This window comes from Boleophthalmus pectinirostris, unplaced genomic scaffold (assembly GCF_026225935.1).
Source record: "Boleophthalmus pectinirostris isolate CB_2022bp ecotype Guang Dong unplaced genomic scaffold, ASM2622593v1 HiC_scaffold_6, whole genome shotgun sequence".
In the NCBI taxonomy this organism is placed as follows: Eukaryota; Metazoa; Chordata; class Actinopteri; order Gobiiformes; family Gobiidae; genus Boleophthalmus; species Boleophthalmus pectinirostris.
The window spans coordinates 10,798,285-10,823,324 of NW_026571447.1; the positions used below are offsets into that span (position 1 = coordinate 10,798,285).

Genomic DNA, 25,040 nt, shown 5'->3' on the forward strand with positions numbered 1-25,040 from the left:
GGAGGGCCAAAGCACAACACGGTTGCTCATTTATGTGCACACACATGGTTTCACTATACCGTCCCTGTCCAGTGCACTGATGTTTCTCATACAAGGAAAACGGTGAATACAATCCACTCCAAACCACACAGTGAATCCGCGCTTACCTTCAATAAGGACTGTGACGCCCACACCCCATCTCACATTGTGTTGCTATGGCAACTAACCATAAATCTGTCCTTGCCATTGGGACATCTTACATAAATTTTGGCTTAGCCAAACCAAATTCGGTAATCAAATGCATCATGGCAATAGGAACAAAAAATTATATTGTGACAACGCCCCTTTACAAACCTGAAACCCGCCATCTTGGATTTTTAAAAATAAATCAACAAAAATGGCAGGGTAAGGGCTTCGTTTAGGGTTAGGATAAGGGTTGGGGCTAGGGGTTAGAGTCATGGTTTACATTTATTAGGGTCAGTGTAGGGCACAGCTTTTGCAGGGCGCAGAGTTTGCGGGGCATGAGAGGGCCAATTGTTGCCACTTGCGGCAGTTTTTTTTAATTTTATATTATTGCTATTATTATTGTGTATACGGGGCACTGTTGTAAAAGAGAGCTAGACAGTCAACTGGTCTCCCTGTTTAAATGAAAGTTAATAATAAGGTTTTCATTGGTTGTGGCCTCTCGCCTCCACACATGGCCCTTCTTGCCTGTCCGTCATGCACATTCCAGCTTCATAATCTCCTTGAATGAAGTACGCGAGACTCAGTGGCTTCAGGGTACAAAGCAGGAGGAGAAACAAATTAGAGAGGCTGGCTGGAGTCACAGGTTCCTTCAAGTGGCAAAAAAGAATGTGGGAGCAAAGAGCAAAGTCAGCCATGTGAATAAGAACGAGAGAGTGGAACTAATAGTTAAAATATTTTATTGTCTCAAAATAATAATACTGTAACAACTATAAGAAAAAGTTATAAAGAGGCCTGAACAAAAGTTGTCCTGCTTGAATGAACAGCTCAAGTGAAATTTCAATAGTCAAAGAAGGCATCACCCAAGTGGCACTAGCCTGGCCAGCCTGGGTTTCATTGTAAAGCAGAATAAATAAAGAGCAAAACACAAATGTTAACACCTCATTAATACAACTGGATATAATCTCATCAGAGTTAGGGCATTCTGGTGCTTTGTTAAAGGTCCTATATTATACGAAATTAACTCTTGTGAGCTTTAAGACATGTTATAATGTTTGTGTTACCTGGAGCTGTGTTTTTGTTTCATTCACACTTGAGTAACCCTTTATTATTAATCTGTCTACAGCTCCAAAGCTCAAATTGCTGTTCCACCTTGTGATGTCATGAAGTGGTAGTTTTCAAGTTAACATGCACCTTTTACCTTTTATTTAGTAGAGACAAACAATTCCAGGGCTAACCAAATGATTCTAGTGAGGGTGTATAAAGTTTAAAAACACGGTGGAGCATTTCCTGTATTACCACATGACATCACAAGGTTGAACAGAGTGTTTTACTGTTTGAAAGAAGAACTCTTTCAAAGCCTAAATATGCAGGATTAGTATGTTAACCATTTGTAAATGAAACAAAACACAACTCTGGGTATGTCATTGATTAGGAAACAACATTACAACAGAAAATAGCGTGAGATAGGCCCTTTAACATATCTGGAACACAACGACCTAACAAAACAAGAAAAATTGGCTTCTGGCAGGATTTCACTGGTAACAGATTTGAGTGGTGACTAGACTGGCCAGGCTCAGGACTTGTGACTGTTTTGGGCTTACCTTTCAATCAAGGCCACTTCATTCATCTTCTAATTATTTTACAAACACAAAAAACAAAACAAAACAAAATTACATTACAAAACCACATCTATCTGTAATAAAACATTCAAAAATCGTTGTTCCCACTCATACATGTGTAAACTACATGGCTCTGTTTGCATGTATGCATATGGTTGAAGGCGCATTATGTAACTTTTAGGCTGGGGGTCTGTCACCTGCTTGTTTCTGTGGATATGTCATTGCTCTGCCTGGAATGTTCCACAGTATGACATTAAACAGCTCTACCTTACATTTATTAAATTATAGGTGGTTTTCTAACTTTAAAAATAATTAAAAAAAAAAAGAGGCATTCTTGCAGGGTTGCCCTTTCTCAGCTCTGACCCTAACTTGGTCTAGTTTGGTCTTCATGATAGAAAGGTTTAATACTGTACTGTTAAACCGACAAAGCAATAACATCTCCATGGAGACAAGCACAATGCACCTTTAAGCACAATGCAAAATATCAGCGTTTCTCAAACTTTCTACAAGTTCCACCTCGTACAATTTTAACAATATAGCTAGATCTGGACAGGACAGATCTAAAACAGGGCTCAAAAAGGCCTAAACATAACTAAATCATGCTTAAACTGGTCATAAAGCAGGTCAAAATCAGGACAAGACCCAGCTTTAAAAGGTGCATCCCACAACTTTTCTGGTGGAGAGAGAGCCTGTCACCTGCTTGTTTTCATGGAGATGTTATTGCTTTGTCTAGAATGTTCCACTGTAGACAAGGAAGACAAGTATAGGCTAGATCTGTGGAAAGGCAAGCCTATTCATAAAGGTAATGATTGTATTGTTGAGCAACAGAAACATCTGAAATGAATAAATACTAAATAGATATGTTTAATGTCATACCATGGAACATTCCAGACAAAGCAATAACAGCCCCTTGGAGACAGGCAGGTGACTGGCCCTCCACCAGAAAAGTTTAACCTTCAAAGCAAACTGAGGTATAAATAAAATTCTTTTAGATTAAAACATTAAAATAACTAAAACTGCCCAAGGCCCTAATAACCACCAGAGAACACCTGCAGAAGTGGTACATGTCCCACAGTTTGAGAAACACTGCAACAGATCTTCAGTGGACCAATTAGCATTAGCTACAAATAAGCTTAAAATGTGAATAAACCGAAGAAGAGACAAAACAGTAGAAGCCAGTGAATTCTTATGATATACTGAAATGTATGTAAACCCATGGAAGACAACAGTAGTTCATCAAAGTTTACCCACCAAAGAAAAATGTTGATGTCTACAATCCACCCCTTAGAAAGCTTAGCTGCACACGTTTTATTTGATTACTTTCCTTGTGGAAGGATCTTATTCTCGTAAAATATTTTAGAATTCATCAGAGTAGCTTTAAAAACAACAGGTATGGTTCGATATGGATTCTTTTAGCTGATACTGATGTCTGATATTTGTCTTGCTGTTGTGATAATACTGGTAAGATTTTGAAGTCTATAGGACAGACCAAATTTATGTTAAGTTATAGTTACGTTTACAAATGAACTCATGTTTTTTGTAAAAATAAGAAAATGCATTTATCCAAGGTATGAATTCATATTTTAACTAATTTAGTCTGCTCAAAAAGACAATTCTGATGTAATGCGGACAAACTGGCAATAACACAAAGTGGGCACAAAGACAAGGGCAGTGCAGAAACAATACTGGTGCCAAATATCAGCTCAGTTTTTAATATCAGACCAATGTCACCGATAATGCTGATAACTGATATTGATACTTTGCAGCTGATGTCAAAGCACTACTGTGTTAGAGGCTCTGTTCAAATTAGACTCATTGATCACAGACTCCTGAAAATATGTCATTTAAATCCATTTTGTACTTTTTTTTTTTTGAGTTTTGAGACATTTAAAATTTTGGTAGTTATTGTCAACTGGTGCATTGTGTCACCATGGTTACTGTTGAGCATTCCACCAAATAGAGATACACGTAGAACAACCTCAGCGTAATGTCACTGCAAAGCATCGATATCATCCTTAAAAAGCAGCATCTGACTTTGGTTTTCTGTTGTCATGGAGTCCCTGTTTGCATAAATAAACAGTCTTAGTCTTGAGAATAGGTAGACGGTTCAATCTCAAACCTGCCCTGAGGAAACGGCGGTGACGAGAGGCCAGCAGACGCACGAGAGAACTGCCAATCATCCAAAATGTGCTTCGTAATTTGTTAGAAAAGAAAAAAAAATCGCCGATAATCTAATGTAGTGGATGACATTCTTGGCTCTGAAAAGGTATTGCTTTGCCAAATGGAAGAACTGCATGGCTTTACTCGCTGTGGTTTCATCAGAGTCTGTGTGTGTGTGTAGTTGTGTTTAGGGGACCACTGTGTACGGCTGGTAGGGCAGCAGTTTTTGGCGCTCGTTGATGGCGTAAATCCAGGCTGGTTTGACGAAGTTCAGATTGCCGTTCTCCATCAAAGCCTGTGAAGAGAAATGTTAACAAATACTCAGTGGTGGAACATAAAGTAAAAGTAGCACTGTGTAACTTTTCTGGTGGAGGGCACGCTACCTGCTTATCTACATGGTATGACTTTAAACATTTCTATTTAGCATTTATTGTGTTCCTGTTGGTCAAAACTACAATAATTCCTTTTGTGAATAGGAGCAACTCTCCACAGATCTGAAATGTAATGTATCTGTAACCTGCTTGTCGCCCTTGTGATAGGTTTAATCATAAAGACAAAGCAATAACATTTTCATGGAGACATCAGGTGGCGGACCTTTCACCACAAATGTAACAAAGCAAAAGTAGTACAATGTCCTAAAGTAAAAACATTTTACTTAAGTACATTTTAAAGTAGATACTATTAACTTTTACTTCACACCATTTGAGAGCAGGCATCTGTACTTTCTACTCCACTACATTTTTTAATTGGACTGAAAAGTATTTTTAATATACCGGTAGTTGATGCTGAAAAGCCTGAAGAATTTATTTTTAGCACATTCAAAGTCTGAGCAAACATAATACTGTATACAAAAAAAATTTATAACAACTGCTAGGGAGAATTTTTTATTTTTTTTCAGTTGACCGAAACTCAACACAAATCTTTCTTAAAATCACTACATTTGAAGCCTCACAAGACCTCAAAATACAAGCAAAATACTTTTCACTTCTTAAGAACATTTTTAAACTGACGCTTTAATACGTTTTCAGTTTTCATGTGATACTTTTAGTTGAGTATTTTTTGTTTTTACTTAACAATATTGAATACTTCTTCCACCACTGCAAAAGCACTTCATATGTTTACAAGATCAGAATGTACTACTAGAACTGCTCATTTGAATGCGCTGAAAATACAAACTTGGATGCTGCTTTCATTTCATTATACCACCAATAACAGATCCAAGTACTAATTTCCCTCAAATAAATTGCCTAAAATCTCCCATTGCACTTACAAATATAGTTTTTTTTTTTTACAGATATTTCTAAACCATGTTATCAGTGCTGTTTTGCTCCTTTTATATTTGAAGGGCACTTAAACCATCTCAGGGCAAAACCTTAGAAAAGTGGCTTTAAAACTGAGATAATGAAAAAAGATGGAGAGATTCATTAGGAGAGGCGAGACAGAGACTCACATCTTCAAAAGAGTCTTGCCAACCTTCACTGGTGACTACAAACTGCACCTTATCCGTCATGTAGTCCTCAATAGCACTAGAAATAAAATAAAAAAAAGAATAATTATATCGACATCATGAGTAAATGTGTACTGGTAGTAAAAAGAAACATAAAACTTTAGTATATGGCAAATACGCAGCTGGTCTGCTACAAGAACTTAAAAAATGCAGCATTACTTTTCATCGTTTTAAAATCACACCACTCTCAAATGGATTGCCGCATAGAGAAGAACAATTGTACTGTTATAGTGGCTTCATGCTGCTCTCCTGATTGAAAAATGGTAGTGTAGTTTTAGTGTTATACTTTAATATTGCCCTTGTATATTTATTCTAATAGTGATGCAATTGGTTTTTAGGGTAAGTTTGTCCAGGGATACTAGATGAAAAATATCAGTTTAGGCCAATTTTGGTGTTTATGTTCATGAAGATTCCATCCTCTTGGAAAAATCTAAGGATGCACTGATCCAGGTTTTTTCAGTTCTGATACTGATTACAATACTATGGCTTTAAGTATCTGCCAACATCCAATATTAATCAATACCAGTGCAGAGACTGAAAACAGCATTTACTTCCTTCAAACAAAAATAAAATAATACAAAACTGATACAAATTTGTTATGTAGCTGCTATTTATTTCTAAAGTAGAGACAGAACAACTTGGTATGAATAAAAATGAAAACTATGAGACCTTCTGGGCCAGCTACGACCAGCAAATAGTCTTATTACATTGATTTAAATGTCCAATCAGGATATCAGTAGACTCGATATTTGGAAGCCAGAATCCGCTCCAGCAAATTTATCAGTGTTGGTGCTAGGGGTGGGCGATATATCGATATTCTAAATATATCGAGATAGTTTTTAAACTCGACATGAATTCTGACATATCGTATATATTGATATAATGCTTATATTCAATTCTGATTTCGCCGCTTCACTTGTTTACCTTCTCTCTCGTCGCCCCCGCCTCCCTGATTTTGTTCGCTCGTGTCTCCTTCACTCCTCAGTACCGCCGTGAACGCCGAAATTTGGTGCCAGTGAAAAGCTTCAAGTACCAGGAACCTTTTCCACCATTTACAGACAAAACCACCAGCAGCACATCCTCATATTCCACCGAGTCGCGTCCTTTAGCCCGAAAGAAGCTAAACGAGCTGAGCTGCAGGAGAAGTGCTGTTTATGCAAATGAGCCATGCGCTTAAGTTTCGTTTCTGTAAAACGTAAACACGCGTGCGCAAAACTGCATTAAGCACATTATTATCGTAAACGGGCTGATGTGGCTCTAGAGTCGTTATGCTTTATATATTGTAAAGTTTAGCAATGTAAAGTTTATTTATGCAGAAGATTTTAATTAATAATCTGCTGCAGTGTCACTTGTACAATAGTGTTTGGAAACGTTGGGTTTGATCTGTAGTGGATTGTGGGATTAAACCTCAGAGCTCCTGACGCTGTAAGATGTTCCTTACTTCAATAGATCCATGTTATTACATGGATCTATTGAAGTAAGGAACATCTTGAGCTTCTTCTGCTAAATGAGCTCATGGTTCTGGTTCTGGTCTGGATAACAGAGTTAATGCAAAGATGAGCTTGTGTTGAGTTGTTTTATTTATGAATGAAAAGAAGGAAATATGTATTATTTCTTTTATTTTACAGTTAAATTATTATTTATGTAATTAGGTTTTTTTGTAATCTTAAATGTTCCTATATGAACTGCCGACCTCTTACACTTCAATAAAAAAAAAAAAAAAGGACCTTGTGGAATTTGGCAGATTTGTTTTTGCAGTTTTCAGTTTTAGGGGGTTACTTTTTCTTGAACATATATCGACATATATATCGTATATCGAGATATAGCAAAATATATCGAGATATATTTTTTTATCCATATCGCCCAGCCCTAGTTGGCGCAGATATCCGATACCAGTATTGGATCGGTGCATCCCTATGAAAATCTGAAGAGTAGATTCCTTCCATCACTGTGCCATTTTAAGTATTCTCCTCTTTAATGTTTGTCTAACACTTGATTTTTCTTGACCAGCCAAGCAAACACAGACTAAGATAGTTTTAATCAAATTACTTCTGCAGTAACACGCTGCCTTTCCATTACTCACCATTTTAACTCAGTTAAAGGATTCAGGGATGTTGTTAGTTTGCACATACTGCCTTGAAATAGTGTATAATGCAAGTCTTTCACTTCTATTCACTTGTACTATTCACGTGTAGTTATTCTTAGTCTGAAAATTCCCCATGTACAGGCTGAAGAGAAAAGGGACTACATCAGCAGGCATCATTTCCTTTCACCTTTTCTTCTATAACTGGACTAATGCATGTAAAAAGGTTTGAGTGGGGCTTTATTTACATGTTCATGCTGTGCTCTGTTCTATTACTTACCCATTGAAAGCAACGATGTACCGCAAAAGCAGCCGGCGTTCATTGTTGGGGAATTTACCGTAGAGGAAAAAGTGCTTTCCCGATAGGAAATCTGAAAGACATCATTTGAACAGGGCTTTAGAAAAGTGCAATTACAGCTGGTCAGTGAGTAAGAGGAAAGGACAAGCTCACAAAACATGAAAGGCAGTCCAATGACTTGTTTGCAGCAAGGAGAGCAGGTGAAAGCCCAGGCAGCAGGTGGGACAAAAGGGATAAAAGTGCCCTTACCTGGTAACACGGGGATGGGCTGGTCCAGTTCAGCCTCTGCGTCTGTGTTCTCATCTGTGGAGGCTCCGTATGGGTCCTCCTCCTCTTTCACCGCCTTCACTGCTCCTGCTGCCTTTTTCTGCTTATTCTCCTTCTCCACTCTGACAAGGACAAAACCTCCTCCAGTTAACCATAAAAAAAAAACTTTTTAAACCATTAAACCAAGGACTTCTTCAACTTTAGAAATTCATTACACAATTAAAACAAATTATGGGGACCCTCAAGTAAAACTGCACAGCTAAAAAGGGGTTTGATATATGAAAACTATATTTTAAGGTGCACAATGTAGCTTTTCTGATGTATACATTTTCTACTACTTTTCAAGTCTTTAGAGATGGTATTGCTTTTATTAGAATGTTCTACAGGATGGCATTAAACGTATTCTCCATGGAGACAAGTAGATGCTTTAACTCAGGGGTCTCAGACTCGCGGCCCGGGGCCCAACTGCGGCCCTCGGAAGGATTTTTTGCGGCCCTCCACTTAATTCCAAAGAATAATGTCAGTGCGGCCCGCGGTAGATGTACGCACAATCCCACCCCCCTACCGCGGGCCGCACTGACAGATGAAGCTGCAATCGGTGCCCATGCAGAGTCACAACAACAGATTATTAACAGTTTACATCCCAAAACTCAATTTACAGCAGTTGTGAAGCAACGAGTTTAAGTGGATCTGTTAATACGAGTACACGTGCACATACGGCGTCACCGAAGAACCAAAACAAACCACACATGGTGGTACACGTGTGCGCACTTCACTTTACGCTCCCACAACCACAGTATCAGAGCACAGAGGAGGCGCTGACACAATTCCCCTGTTCATAAGTGTGGGACCTTTATTGGAGGAGCTAATAAGAAATAAAAAGACATTGACAGTCTGTTTACCTGCTCAACACTCGGTGCGTAACTTGCTGGCAACCCGATGACCAAGCTCCACCTGTGCGTTGCCGAAATCCACGCGCACACAGCGGCAAACACAGCTGTCCCATCAATATGCAAGCACCACAAAACTGCAGTGATCTATTCCAGAGGCTTGGCGACATGTTAGCAAAAAGTACGAGGCAAAAACAAGCGTCTTCCATCCATGTTTGACATACGAGAAGCAGATACACTCCAGTGTGGTCCGCTTTCACACCGGCAAACAAACCAAAACTGGTCCGATTAAGGAGCCTCTGTATCCCGGTAGAACAGCGATATCTCCAGTAACCAATACTGATGTTCCCTGTTAATACCGCGGGCCGTCCTCATCTTATCATCATGAACTCATAAAACAGCAACGCAGAACTTTCTACAAACTCACCGCATCAGCCCAGAGTTCGGGAAACAGCAGCAGACAACAGCGCTCACCGTAGCGCGCAGCTCCTCACAACGGGGCTGGGGTCTGGTCCTTGGTCAATGACTGGGTCTGAGCGGGAACGTTCCGCCGTCTGCGCGCTGGTTCCGTGCGGGGAAAGTGAGAATGCGCTGTAGACTACAGGTCTGTGCTGCTCCTGTCCTCCGCGCTCAAGAACCGCGGCTGGTTCTGAGGTGCATCCGGACAGAAGCATGAATCCAGTTTAGTTGGTGTCCGTCCTCCGCGCATTTGGTTCTTCCCGGGGAAAGTGCTTTTCACTCCCCGCTCCACGTCATCTATGCCCGGACAGAACCGGAGCTGCTCCCGCTAGTTCGGGACTCTGGTTTGGATCTAGTCCGACTGTATTTCTCACACTAGGCTAAAAGCAGGACATTTTTAAAGGTGAATCAGTTGAATGGGCGATTGCCTATTGCCATGAAATTATTTGGTTAATTAAAGCCTAAAATAACAAATGCTGGTTCCTACATGATCACGGGGAACACCGGGACCTCTCTGTGCATGCAGGTCCTGCACAGAAGTACACACCCCCAATTTTGACTCACTCTGGAGCCACACGTTCGCACACTGGTTCTTGCTCTGATCTTCGTGTGTTACATTCTCTGTATTGGCCATTGTTGGTAAAATTATTCGATAATGAATCGCGGCTGCATCTGGACAACAATCTGTTACTGCGCTGGAATCGTACAGCGCGTCATTTCAAGCAAAGGAGACGCGTTTCTCCCATGATGCATTTCGAATAGTTCATTTGGACCTGCTGTCTATGGTTTGGACCCGGGTTCGCGTTCACACCAGTGTGAAAGTGTGTGAAAGCACCATCAAACTACAGGTCAAGGCTCACTGACTTCAATCTATCCTGAGGATCTCATATGCTTCCTCCTGCAAGCCAAATATCTGTCAGCTGTGCAAGATGAAGCGTAGCCAAATTTCAACCAGCAAGAAGTAGGCAAAGAAGAAGAGTAGACGTATTAGTTTAAACTTACGTTCTAAATACATTTTCATGTTCTGAACTGTTATTAAAGATTAAGAGCGTGTGTTGTGTGTGTTGTTCTTTCTCTCTCTTTATTTCCCGTGCAACCGCTATTTATCTAATACTCAATGCGGCCCAGCCTCACTCAGACTTTATCTAATGTGGCCCCCAGGTAATTTGAGTTTGAGACCCCTGCTTTAACTCAAGTTACATGTCAAATTTGTGGGAGGAGAGCCTATTCACAATAAGAGTGCATGCTTTTAAAGGTATAGGCATTGTGTATGGTATGGTTGCTAGGTAACAGTTATGGGAACATCTAGCGTTATGTCATGATTTCTAGGAGGTAAAATTTGAAACCTAAAATTTTCAGCAAAATCTTAAATATAATGATTCTAAATGTGTTTTACATAATGTTGTCTCGCTTAAGATACACAGGTTTAATCTCTGCCGTGGAATATTCTAGACAAAGCAAACTATCACCATGGAGACAACGTAGGTGATGAACCCTTCACCAAAAAAGCTGCGCATTGCACCTTTAATTAAACGATAACAATTATTTGGTTTATCATCTGCATCTTCATCACCACTAATTGCTTTGTTTACCTCTGGAGTTCATCTTCGGTGTCCACGGCCGATTCGTCATCATCACCACCTCCTGTCAAAACAAACCTCGTCTTTCAGCGTTCTTTTATTATCCAATTAAAATGAGACCATGGCCCTTTGCGGTAATCTGATCAATCGTATACGGTGAAAACCACACTTTAAGGCCTCGCACAGTATATGAGAATTGCTCCTTTCTCGGTATCTTGGGTTGTTGACAGAGAAGGCGTAGTGGCTCTTAATTAAAACGCTGCCTCCCCTGTATGTTTGTTGTGTCTCCTCGCTAATGCGCTCTGCCACTTCACGTCTGGCCCTGCATTAACATAGAAATGAGAAACATGCTCAAGTCCTTTCACGATGATTACAGCATTCAGATCTCGTCTTGATTCGGCTATTCCGCATTCTTGTCAATGAAACTTCGGAAAGCGTGCAGTTTTTCCTAGCACTTCATAAATGTGATCTTTGTCGTCCGAAACTAAAGTACTTGAATCGCCCCCCATGCCCTCTCCATTCATTCAAGCCAATTCAAGATGGTCCTCCTCAAGCAGTGAATAAACGCCTCATGATTCAGAGGTGATATAATGCATGTTTCTTGTGAGCTTTAAGCCATGTTATAATGTTGTTACCTCCTCAAAAACAGACCTGAAATTGTGTTTTGTTTCATTCACACATGTTTGAGCAATGCTTTATTATTAGTCTGTCTACATCTCCAAAGCTTAAACTGCTCTGTTCTACCTTGTGATGTGATATAGTGGTAGATTTCAAGTTAACAGCTACATTTGACCTTTAGTTCAGTAGAGATTGGCAATTCCAAGACTGAAATCATCCAAATGACTCTGATGAAGGTGTAGGGAGTTTAAAAACAGTGAATCGCTTCCTGTATTACCACATGACATCACAAGGTGGAACAGAGTGTTTTCTGTTCCTATGCAGGGTTTGTGTGTTAAACATGTGTCAGTTAAACAGGTGTCAGTGAAACAAAACACAACTCGGTATGTTTTTGATGCAGAAACAACATTATAACATAGACCAGAAAATACTGTAATATAGGCCCTTTAATCAGACAACAGTAAAATTATAGACAGAAAAAATGATAAATAAATGACTATTGGTTGATGGTTAAAAATGGTTAATTCATTTTTTCCATTCTGGTTTAATAATGCCACAGTCTCTATGATAAAACTGTTTGATGAGGAAAATCTAATAAACTTGCAGATGATCAATGACAAATTATTATTATTAATATAATGGATTAATATAACGGAATCCAAAAAGAGGATGTCTGATGGTCCCAAATTTTAAGGCACAAATGAAGGTCAATGAAAGGAAGATCTAAAGCCATTTTTAATATATTTCAAACATAATAGGCACAATAAATAAAACATCAGTAATTTCAGCTTTGTGAACTTTAAAAGGATGCAAAATTGACTCAAAAGCTTTTAGTCATGTTATAATGCTCTTTTCTTCTCACAAATATACCCGGAGTTGTGTTTTGTTTCATTCACACATGCTTGAGCGATCCTGCATTATTGAGCTGTCTGCATATCCAAAGCTAAAAATGCTCTGTTTCATCTTGTGATGTCATGTATTGGTTCTTTAGAGGTTATCAGCAATTTTTAGCCCCAGCTGAACTGCTTTACAGTACATTAGAATAACAAGTGGTTGCCTTTTTGTTTTCACTTTTGTTCATTTGAGATTTCCACAGAAAGTCTTCAGCATTTACTGGTGGTCAGAAAAAAAAAAAAAAAAAAAAAAACTCTCAATAAGGCTCAAACAATAGCTGTAGCTTTAAAGTGTAGAAATTCCAAGACTGTACATTTTCAAATGGTCTAGTGAAGGTGTATGGAGTTTTAAAAGTGCTTCCTGTATTATTATGACATCACAAGGTGGAACAAAATATTTTCAGTCTGAGGAAGAACACAGCCTATATAAGCAGGATTATGTGTGAATGAAACAAAACACAACTCTAGGTATGTTTGTGACGAGATGATAACATAGATCAGAAAATAGGGTAATATGGGCCCTTTAACACCAAACTACATACAGTCAGTAGTCCAATACAACTGCGGTTTATTACTGGATGAATAATGGACTAATGTAAAACTATGACAGACTTGTTTATGTTTCACGTTTATTATTAAAGGGCTCATATTATGCTATTTTCTGATCTGTTCTAATGTTATTTCCTCATCACAAACATGCCCGGAGTTATGTTTTGTTTCATTCACTTTTTAAACACACAAACTCTTAATTTTTAGGATGAGTTCTTCTCTCAAACAGAAAAACTCAGGAAGTGCTCCACTCCACACACCTTTGCTAGAATCATTTGGAACTAAAGGTTGCTATTAACTTAAAAACTATCCCTTCATGACATCACAAGGTGGAACAGAGCATTTTGAGCTTTGAAGATATAGACAGGCTAACTAACAAAACACAACTTCAGGTATGTCTTGGGGAAGGTAACAACATTCTAACATAGCTGAAGGCTCACAGAAGTCAATTTTGTGTAATATAGAACCTTTGACCACCATTTGGAAACACAAGGTTAGCGTGCCAGACTGTAGCCTGCATTGCATTAACAGAGGAGACCGACAGCTACATAACTGTGAGAAGATTGGATTTATCTTTGACCTCAGCCCAACAATAGATGCTTCTTTATTCCTGTTTGTCTGAAATAAAATCATGTTTGTTTTGGTCTGGTGCAGAGGTGGAGAGTGACGACTGAAATGATTTGAGTCCCCGTTTTGGCTTCACTTTGGTCTAAGAGCCTTTTAAATCCCTGCTGTCATTTTGTCATTTCCTCTTGTTTAAAAAGCTTACCTTAACTCAACCCAGTCTAACCATCTGTGCCATGTGAACTGTGGCTGTATATAAATTAGATTATGTGGAACATGACAATTTATGCGAGGTGACAGTTGTGATCCAGATACCAACTACAAGATTTTGTATTTATGCATTCGTATATGCAAACCTGCTTCATCTATGTCAGTTGAGCCTCCATATTCATCATCATCATCATCATCTTTCTTCTGTGGTGTCTTTTTAGGAGTGACCTGTCTCTTTTGCGGCATCTAAAATGAAAACATAAAAAGTGTGAATAAAGATTTACACTGGATTATTTATGGCTGCACACAGACGTGAGACATACCTTTGTGTTAACCTCCTCGTCACTCTGGTCATCCGCCTCCATTTCACTCTCTGAACTCGACTCTGCACCATCCATCAAATACCTGCAGGAGAGACACCAGAGAATGCGTCTGGGGATGATTAAAGGCACGAGGGAATGGGACAATGTGCAAGTTAAAACTACGAATCCATCAGTTAGTCTTTTTACACAGTGAACACGTACCAGGAGAGCCAGGTTCACAATAAAGGAGATATTGTGCACAACTTAAAACATTTAAATGCCTGATGTTTAATGCATTGTCCGTATGATAAGTATTTTCAGTTTGTTTGCAGTATAGAAGCCCATTTACATATGCTCAAAAAGAGGGATGAGTAAACATAAAGGTACACTGTGTAACTTTTCTGGATCAGATCAACAACCTAATGTCTCCATGGATGTTAATGCTTTTGTTTAAATTGTCCAGTGTTTTTGTGAATATGGCATTAAACGAATCTGTCTTGCATTTATTCAGTGTTTAAGTGCTCAAAAATATCTTAAAAGCATTCATTTATATTCTTACTGTGAATGGGGTCGCCTCTCCATAAACCTAACCTGTAATTAAGCTTACGAGTCTCCATGGAGATTTACAAATTTATGGTCATACTGTGGAACATTTTAGACACATCCCCATGGAGGCAAGCAGGTGACGGACCCTCCACCAGACAGGTTACACAGTGCACGTTTAAATTAAAGAAGTTGATAAAAAATAATATATATATATATATGTAAAATTGTGAATAAAGAGCAGATATTTGATTGACACAAGTGTTTCAGTCCAAGTCAAATTTTCTGCGTTTTGGCATAACTTCTGATTCACCAACTACTGACAGTAAATTACATTCTTATAAAATTGCACAAATCAGAGCCTCAGATTAGTTTTTCTTGATCGTAAATTGTGTCTGCTCTGACTCAAGGAAGAGCAGCAGGTTTCTCCACATTGTCGTGCTCTTGCTGGATCTCCAAACACCTTCTAAATTAACATATACATATTTTTTTTTTAATGTGATGACTAGGTTCTGTTATTACTTTTTATACTACTCTACTAAATATATGGTATTTTGTGTACTGCAAGGGTGTCCAAACTTTTTTCATCAAGAGTCACATATCAAAACACAGGCAAGTGGAGGGGAGTTTCAACACTGCCTGATTGTGATAAACAGAAGTAGCCAGAACCAGAGGTGGGACCAAGTCGTTGTTTTGCAAGTCTCAAGTAAGTCTCAAGTCTTTGACCTCAAGTCTGAGTCAAGTCCCAAGCCAAATACAGGCAAGTCCAAGTCGAGTCTCGAGTCACTGGCCTGTAAGTCCAAGTCAAGTCCAAGTCGTCTGCTTTGAGCTTCAAATCATTTCAAGTCTTTAAACCAAAGTATAGCTTAGATTTTTGCAATTTATATGAATTTTAAACTAAACTGTACTTTATAAATACTCATAAATATTCTATGATTTTTGAGTATATAAGAGTTGTACAAATGTAAGTAAATCTTAGTGTGAATCATTACAGTCAGAATAGAAAGAATTCAGAGGTCAGTGACCTTCAAGTCCAAGTCGAGTCCCATGTCTTAGTCCATTATCAAGTCAAGTCTCAAGTCCTAAAAATAGTGACTCAAGTCTGACTCGAGTCCAAGTCACGACTTGCAAGTCCCCACCTCTGGCCAGAACCATTCATTTTGGTCTTAAAATGAAATGAAAAATGAACCCAGTCTACATGATCCTGGTGTTTTTATTTCACTATTTGTCCATAAATAAACTCCTATTCTTAATATGAAACTCATCTCCAAATTTACTCCAACAACTTAGCATCGTGAGCTTCATTTGGCCGGTGCCGATCACTATAGGTGATGTCACTCCCTTGGTCTACTTCTTTATACAGTCTATGGTCTTGACATGCCAATATAAATGCAGGTTGCGTTTCAGATCCTTGACAAAAAATAATTTTCTTTCTGACCTTAACCTGCCCTGAAATCCATCACAGGAGTAGCACCCGTGGCAGTAATAAGGTTTTATGGGTAAAGATAGTCAAGAATAAAAGATATATGATGCAGAGTAAAGGCGAAGAGCAGCCACTGTATGTTTTGTAACTAAATTAGAGGAGACCTGGGAAATAAAAAAAAAATCCTTGTGAATTCCTAAAAGAATTCTCAGCCAGTAACAATAAAATGTGAAATGGTTACCTAAAACTGATAACACTGAATTGAAAGCAAGCGCCGTCGGGTTCAGGACATGACATTTTTGCCTGGATTTTTCCTTCAGTTATTAGAAAGTCATTGAAAGATTATCAGACTGTATGAGGAGTTGAGGAGTGGAAATACCAGCCTTAAAGGTCCTACATTACGCAAAATGGTCTCTTGTGAGCTGTATGTTGTGTTATAATGTTGTTACCTCCTCAAAAACATACCCGGAGTTGTGTTTTGTTTCATTCACACACATCTACCTTGTGATGTCATGAAGAGGTAGTTTAAGTTAATGGTTGCTTTTTACCTTTTGTTCAGTAAAGATTGGCAATTCCTGGGCTGAACTTATCCAAATGATTTTAGTGAAGGTGTTTGGTGTTTAAAAACACAGTGAAGCTTTTCATGTACCACATGACATCCGTTTGAGAGAGGAACTCGCTTAAACGTGTATAAATGAAGCAAAACATAACTCCTGGTATGTTCAGGAGATCTGAAAAGAGTGTAAAATGGGCCCTTTTAGGTAGAAACACTTTTTAGCAAGCAGTGGGGATTTTATTGACCTGTGCCCGCTACTAAGTCCAGAAAATTGCACATTAAAAACTGACTTTTCCTCATAAGGGTTCTAGAAAAAAAAATTGATTTCGACCTAGCAGTGGAAAAACTATGAATGCAATTTGTCAGTGGGCAACAGTCACGAGGGCAGGTCCCCCATAGATATGATGGCAGAGACATTGATTGGACTTTTTCTCTTTGTGGCTCCACCGAGATTTCCAGGGACAATAAAGTGTACTTCAACCTTAACTTTAATTTGTGAAAGCTCTGAGGTGTGCCCATGATGTAAACAGCTTTTTCTCTCATACCGGCCATTTAGCAGCTAACAGCACTATTCAACTGCCCTGATTGTATAATTTAAACTAAGTGTAGTCTGAGCTCTTATGGTTTAAAAAAAGTAACAATCACAACTGAACCTGTGTTGCCAGTGCTTGTTAACTTGTGGATAGAGGATACGTACACATTTTTCTCATTTTCAGTATGGAAAAGGAATGCACAATTCCAGCTTTTTCAGTTCAGAAACCAATATCTATACTATGACTGCAAGTATCTACCGATATGTCACATTAACGGATACCAGTGGAGGGATGGAAAACAGTACTTATTTCCCCAAAACACAGTTAACTTATACACAAGAAATCCAATTTTGTTGTTTGTTTCTCCTTCACATCACGTCTGAAAAGCTATGCATAAATAAAAGTTTAAACATTATGAGACATTCTGGACAAAATCAGCCTGTAAATAATCTTCTTACATTGAATTAAAAGCCCAACCAGGATATCGGCTTAAGCGATATCATGGAACCAATACCCGATCCAGCAAATTTTTCAACATCAGCGCCAATATTTGATAACAGGATTAGTATTGGTTCATCCCTTATATAAAAAGGACTGCAAAGTTTATGATATTTAATTAAAATCTTAGATACAGTTTCTTTAAATCAATGAGAAATATAGAAAATAGATTAATTCACCAATGCAAAAAAAATAAAATAAATTAAAATCTAAATAAAATTGACATTTGTTGAATTAACAAACAAAGAATAAACAAAAAATAAAATGTATTCCTTCACATTCTGGACTCCTCTCCCAACCACACACTTTTACTGCCCCTGGATCGGCTGAAAGATCAAGTCATTTTCTTCAGATCACTATGCCTGTAAGCTTCATCACCATCAAATCGAAACAGCAATTAGCAAATCGTACAGGCTGCAATTTTTACACAGTCAATACTTTCCTCCACAAACAATCAAATATGCATCTTGTTCTGCTCATCCAGGAGTTTAATACTGTAAACATGTTCTGAAGTGTGAATCTTGTATTAGGTTGTCAATTCATATTTTTTTATTAGTTTTTGTCAGTTATTCTGGAAGTGGTTAAAATTTGAACAGAATCCTATTATTAAAACATACATCTAATCGCCATCGCAATGTTTGTCAGACAAAAATGAAATACAATATTTTTCCCCAGATCGTTCAGCCCTAGTGCTTCCAATTCGCCCTCATGTTTACGGTAAACATGCATTAACTGTAATGACCTGTTTTGGCCAGCGCCCTGTACTTCGCTGTGGTCTGTTGGGGGATCAGCGTCAGCAAAAGGGACACTGGACAGATTGATAGACTGATTCATAAAGCTGGTCACGTGAGCAGTTGTGATCTGGAGACATTTGTCACAGTGAGGGACAGAAGGACACTAAACAAACTGCTCTCCATCATGGACACTCCTGCTCACCCACTGCACCAGACTATAGAAGGACAGAGGAGCTCATTCTGCAACAGGGTCCTACAGCTCCACTCAAACAGAGAGAGATACAGGACTACATTTATACCATACTCTATACAACTGTACAACAACTCACCCTTACGGAACACATTACCCTATATCATGTCAATCATCATTTCATCTTTGCACCGTTTCTCCTTATGACTTCATATATATATATAGCAGAGACATATTTTGTATTACTATATTTCTATACTTTTATTTTACTTGAACATACATGTATATAATTACCGGTATGCCTTATCTGACACCTGTTTTGCCATTTTTGCTTCTTTGAATGTATTATTGCCATGTATATTGTTGCTATTTGTTATTATAATATATTGTGATGTATGAGTTTCTGTGTCCAAATAATTTCCCTTGTGGATCAATTAAGTTTGTTTCTGTCTCAGCAAAGGTCTTGCCAGTGACCACCACCACACAGCCTGGACATTCTCTGCCAGTGTTAATTTTTTTTTTTTTTTTTTTTCGCACTAATTGAGTGACAGTTTGAGTGCTTGTGTGTGCCTATTCTGTTGACCACTTGTAACGATCAAAGCAAGAGCTCCTTTTAATTACTCATAGCAGATGCAGTTTTTAAATACAGCACACATCATCAAAGCCCCACACTCCAGGCACAGCACAATAGCTCCTCTAGCCAGGGGAATTGGTTTCGGGGGAGGACAGTGGAGAGGAGACATAAGAATGAGAGATCACTGGTTCCAGTATCTTACTACGTTTACATGCACAAAGTAATAATAAAAAAAAAAACTCACTCAAAGTCTTTGTCCCAAAACCTGTCAGACCACTTGAATACAGATGGGAGGCAGGTAATCAATATTGATAAAACGCGGATTTTTGTTGCAATATAGTGAAATCTTGAGTCTAGTCAGGAATAGAAATGATTAGACTCAACATTTGTGCTTTTGTCTTTTGAATAGTTCATGGGAAAGTACAATTATAATCAATAGGAAAAACTGTCCCTTGCCCCTAATAAGAGAGTATGATTCGCATTCACATTCTACAACCTAAAACCGCCAGTAGGTGTGAATGGGGGGCTTCGAGGCGATCAGGGGCATCTAGTAATTTAGATGATTTGATTTTTAGACCTAGACTGTGAACTGAATTACTTGTTATTTGCTCTCTGCTGTACAAATAAAACATACTGAAGTAGAGCTGTATACACGGAAGGAAAAAAATATATCAAAATTTTTAGTAGCTTGTAGGGATATAATGATATCCAAATCTCATGAGTCGATATTATCACGATAGTTTCCAATGTTCATAATCTGTTTCTACTATAAAACCATGCATTTAAGCAAAGGAACTTGTGATTCGATATATTGTGACAGTCCACGATATTATTGTGAGACTTTTGACGATACGATATCACGATATTTTGGTTATTGTTAGATCCCTAGTAGTTTGTACAATGTATTAAAGATGCATTATGTAACTTTCCTGCTGGAGGGCCTGCCACCTGCTTGTCTCCATGGAGATATTACTGTTTGCCTTGACCGCTATGGAGACAGTATGGAAATAAACGGAGACAGGTTAAAGGTCTGATTTATAAAGAAGCAATCCCGCACATATTAAAAATTCATGTTTTGTAAAGTATTTTTCAACTATAAAACACTTGTAATTGAACATTGCAAGGGAAATATGTTTAATAAACTACTGTGGAACATTACAGACAAAGAAATAACATCTCTATGGAGACAATCAAGTAGCAGACCATCCGCCCTAGAAGTTACATAGTGCACCTTTAAGCCTAAAAGCGTGAGCAAGTGCTAGAGGCAGAAACACTTGCAATGTCTGTGCACTAAATTAGGTCTTAAGTTTTACTCAGAAACAGTGAGAAAATAGTTCTGTAACTTGGATTAAAACAATAAGTACCAAAGGAGAGAAAGATGAGAAAAGGTGAGGAGGATAAGAGAAGGAGGGGCTCCGGATTGTACAGCACACAAAGAGGCAGAGGGAAGGACACACTGGAATTTGAGTAAAATTTTACAAATTTAAATCAAAACTTGTGACACATGAGGACACATGAGGAGACATAAAGACGCGCTGTGGCCCTGACTCAGAGCTTTCACCTAAACTAGAAAGCGGTCAGTCCTCTTCAGAGCAGGCCTGTGTAAACTTGTCCTTCCAGTGTGAATTTATGTGACAACGCTATTCTTGGAGCTTGATGTGTTGTAGCCTTAGACCGCTGTGAATGATTTAACAAGTTTTATAATGCTTTCTGAAAGGAGAAGCAATCCTGACAACACAATGACAGATTTACTCGCAGACCAGATTTCACTCTGGTTTTGGAAACAGCAGAGCAAATTGATTTGGGAAGAGGGTGATTCTGCAAACATGAAAAAGTCTGAATACACAAAATTACACAGACTTGTACAAATGCTCTATTTCATTGCCACATGGCAACAATGTGGTTCAAATACACTTCTTAAACATGCACAAAATTTCAGAATGAAAATCAAAGATGCACACACTTTCTTGGGCTTCCTCTTGAAAATGCCATTATGCTTTTGCTATTTGGAGCTTTCTACCATGTTAATACTTTGTTCCTTCATCAAAACATGCCGGAAAAGATTTTAGTAGTCATCCATGCATGCGATCTGTCCAGGTCCCTGTACGACCCTTACTTTTTGTTAGCAGTATGATTCTGTTCAAAGCTCAGCCCACTAGCCTACATCACTTTAATTTTCCTTAAGTGTACAAAAGCAGGAAATACTACAACTTCATAAACCTGATGTTATGTGCAATAGTTTTATAAGCGGGATGCATGACAACTGTAATATGATAGTGCTCTGAAGCGGGAGTGACTTAGTGTGGGGAGCAAAGGGAGGGAGGACTCACAGGGGCAAAAAAATTTAACATTTACTTTGTTTTCTGTGAATATAGCATTTTCAATATAACATAACACAAAGAAGTGTTATTCTTCCTCTTCAATGTGTACTTTTAATTAAAATTCTGAAACTAATACTAACTAATTTTCAAACCTTAAAACTTTTGGTCAATTACTGAAGAGCCCTGTTTGCCAGACTCTTCTGTGTAAGGGATTGCATTTATCTTACAGTTTACATCACCAGAGACTGTACTCAAGCCTTGAATGACTGAGCAGCCAGTGTGGGAAGGACGATTTCAAAGCAGACGCGATTATTGGGAAAGCGGTGAGTTTGAAGACATGGGCCCCATGATGCAAAGCTCCTCAGTCACACAAGCACAGGTCCAATTAGCCAGCAGCAGTCTTCTCTCTGGATGAATACTCACTTATGACTCCATGCTAAATAATGCACATGTAATGACAGGGAAGCTTGAGTGTTGCTGCGACCCTCTTTATAACGAGGCGAATAATTATGGAGCTTCCGGAGCGCACAGGCATCAGCTGTTCAAGGTTACAATGATCTCGGTATGAGCGCGCATTGCTACAGCGACACTGTGTATTTTTGGACGCTTCAATCAACATAAGAGGCATTCATGTAGTAAGCAGGACGTGGCTTAAGGGAAATAATAATAAAATGGAAGAACAGCTATTTGGGGATGTCTGGTTTTATATGAGTTACCCTTAACACTAGCAAAGAACTGGAGGATTTTCAACATGGTGAATGTTTTAAAGACGGGGTATTACACTTCTATGGGGTATTAGTTGCTAACACATAACATATTTCGATCATCCAGTTATCTTTTACTGTTTTGAAAATGCTATATTTTCAGAAAACACGCACTTTCTAGCATATTACAATCATTGTACATACTACTATAATTAAAGGAAACTTGGATGTGTCCTTTATCCCTCAACCTTTAGTCTAATATTCGTGTTTTCGTCTTGTTGACAATTACAAATAACACTTAAGAGAATGAGGTTAGTGACACATTTGGTCTTCCAACCTTCTGTTTGGTGAGAGTGTAAACACGGTTACTCAACAGAGCGCGTCTGTATCAGATCACCTGGCATTTAAAGGGCCTGTCTTGTCCCAGCACAGATATATTGTATAAACAGCTCTTGAGGTCAAAATATGTCAGCTGTGTATTGTCTGCATCTAATTATAAAGTATTCTATTGTCCAATAATCAAGAAGTGCACTGTTAGCATGCCAGTAGTTGTTGAGAGTAACGCTCTCTAAAAGTTTTTGAAAGTGATTAGAAACTCATCATGGGTACATATTTGACCTTGACTGTTGACTATTATACTTGGGATTATTGTCAGTTGCTTGTTTATCCTTCTATTTGTCAGTCTGTGTTTTTGTGTGTGTGTGTGTGTGTTTTTTTTTTTAAAGAAACAAAACTAAATAAAGATTTTTTTTTTGTTTTAAATGAAAAATGTATGCATGAGACAAATTTTGGACCACTGCAAACCATTTAAACTGAACTAGTTATTTGTTTATGTTATTAAGATGTTATTAATTAAGTGTCTAGAATGAAAATGGCATTGAATTAGGAGAAAAAGAAGACGTCAAACTTGTGCTTTACTTGTGCTTTAACTTGTATTTATTTCCTAAACTATTCATTGTTTTTGCATTTTATCACAGGCTCATCAGCAGCATTTTTCAAAGCAGTCTGAACACACAGTGGTTTGTGTCAAAGCTCCATTTGTTCTTCCAGCCTTCTGTTTGGTGAGAGGAATTTTAAATAAGGCAAATATTTTATCTTTTTTTTTTACTGGTTATCTTTAACACTTGTGCAGTGAATTGTGTAACAACCATGACTGTCCTTCAAATGTAATTATACACAAGTTCTAAAATGCATGGGATTCTTGAATTAGTTTATCTGCTCATTAGGACACCACGATATGAGAATAAGATGCGGTACAGTATTTGATAAATATGTTTTGCGATTACGCTAATGGTCCCACAGTGTCTCACCTCTTAAAGGAGATGTTTTGCCTCCTCTTGTGACAGTCCATAACCCACTCTTTGCGCACGATGATGCCCCCTGCTGCTTTCACCTGGCTGTACTTGGGCGTGTTGGCGAAGGCGCAGCTGGAGAGGAACAGGCCAGACACACAAGATTTACATCAGTGAAAAGGGGAAGTGGACAAGGTTAATGACGACAGTGACGGCGCTGATGGAGAGGGGATGAGAGCGAATTACTGAACAGGGTTCCTCAATAGAGCAGAGCCGGATAAGACCACTGGGAGTTTAAAGTGCATATGACAGGATTTTATCTCTTTATTATCTTATTATTACTTGGTTTGGTGAGCTAGTAATCATAGTAAATATTATCATAGTTTTATCATTCAAGTGGCATTTTTGTGTGAAAAAGTTGAGAAACAAAAGTAAGTAGCCATGACTTTTAAAATGGAATATCTCTATGTCACCAACACTGAAAATTCACCAGAATTATAATACAAAAAATAGTCAAGGTTTATAGTAAACCATTTTTTTTGTGTGAAATTAGTAGTCTAACCTTTCATATGCTCTTATATATAATATTTTTGGAGCAATATAGAGTGGGGAATATAAATTGCACTAAATAGTAGAAGGAGTCTATGTCAAAGTTGTGTTTTAACTTTTATTAATTGCCTACTTTTTTTTCCTCTGCCAAAATGTATACGCATTAGTGGATTGTGGGCCAAACATAATAACAGTTTGAACATAAAAAATGTTCATTTGAAAAAAGTCTATGATTAAATGGTCTTTAAATATAAGGAACTAGACAGTACCCACCCCTAGCAGCCTTTTCAATATAAAATTTTATGAAAATAGATTCTTCTTAAAATCCCAGTAGAGTCGAGGGCCAAATTAGACTCTCAAGACGGCCAAGTTTGGCCCGTGGGTCTCACTTTGGACATGCCTGGCATAAACTATTCATCCCTTTTATTTAATCGCTCTCATTCTATCGCTAGCTCATTGGTGGCATTTCTTCAAATGGTCTAAACTCACAATAGTTTGGTTCAAAATGTTCAAAGTATTTATATGGTGCCAAGGACAGAAAATCAGATTAAAGCAGATGTTTTGGCTGTGAAATGTGACAAGATAAAATAAGAGCTTCAAAGCCTTTCAGTAAAATGGATAATCTAAACCGTGTAATATGGTGCATATTGAGAATATGACAATGTAAACACTTTTCCAACAACAGAATACATTATCTCAGAGTCACTTGATTCAATTGCTTCAATCTCTTCTGTTGCTATTCCTCTTTACACAAAGGAATAACATTTAGATGGAACTATGCCATTCTAATTAAATTGTTACATCCTTTTATTTTTCCATTTCCTATCTAATTAAATTTTTTGAAAGAAAGAAACAAAGAAAAAGTCGACAAAGAAAGAACTTACTGTAGCACTTTAGTCTTTAGTTTTAACATCAAGAAGTGGACTAAAGGAGACATCATCCACACCGTTCGGCTCCAG

At 38.2% G+C, this 25,040-nt stretch overlaps 1 protein-coding gene across 1 annotated transcript in view; it reads right to left on the reverse strand.

The window, feature by feature from the left end:
- Positions 1-885: 885 nt before the first annotated feature.
- xrcc1 (X-ray repair complementing defective repair in Chinese hamster cells 1) overlaps positions 886-25,040 on the reverse strand; it is a 32,292-nt gene continuing 8,137 nt past the window's right edge. The window contains exons 11-18 of the mRNA XM_055164059.1: positions 23,551-23,667; positions 14,186-14,267; positions 14,009-14,108; positions 11,041-11,092; positions 8,082-8,221; positions 7,815-7,905; positions 5,395-5,470; positions 886-4,239 (exon numbers count right to left, since the gene is read on the reverse strand). Of these exons, the coding sequence (XP_055020034.1) occupies positions 4,132-4,239; positions 5,395-5,470; positions 7,815-7,905; positions 8,082-8,221; positions 11,041-11,092; positions 14,009-14,108; positions 14,186-14,267; positions 23,551-23,667 (766 nt within the window). The 3' untranslated portion in view covers positions 886-4,131. The remainder of the gene's footprint in view (positions 4,240-5,394; positions 5,471-7,814; positions 7,906-8,081; positions 8,222-11,040; positions 11,093-14,008; positions 14,109-14,185; positions 14,268-23,550; positions 23,668-25,040) is intronic.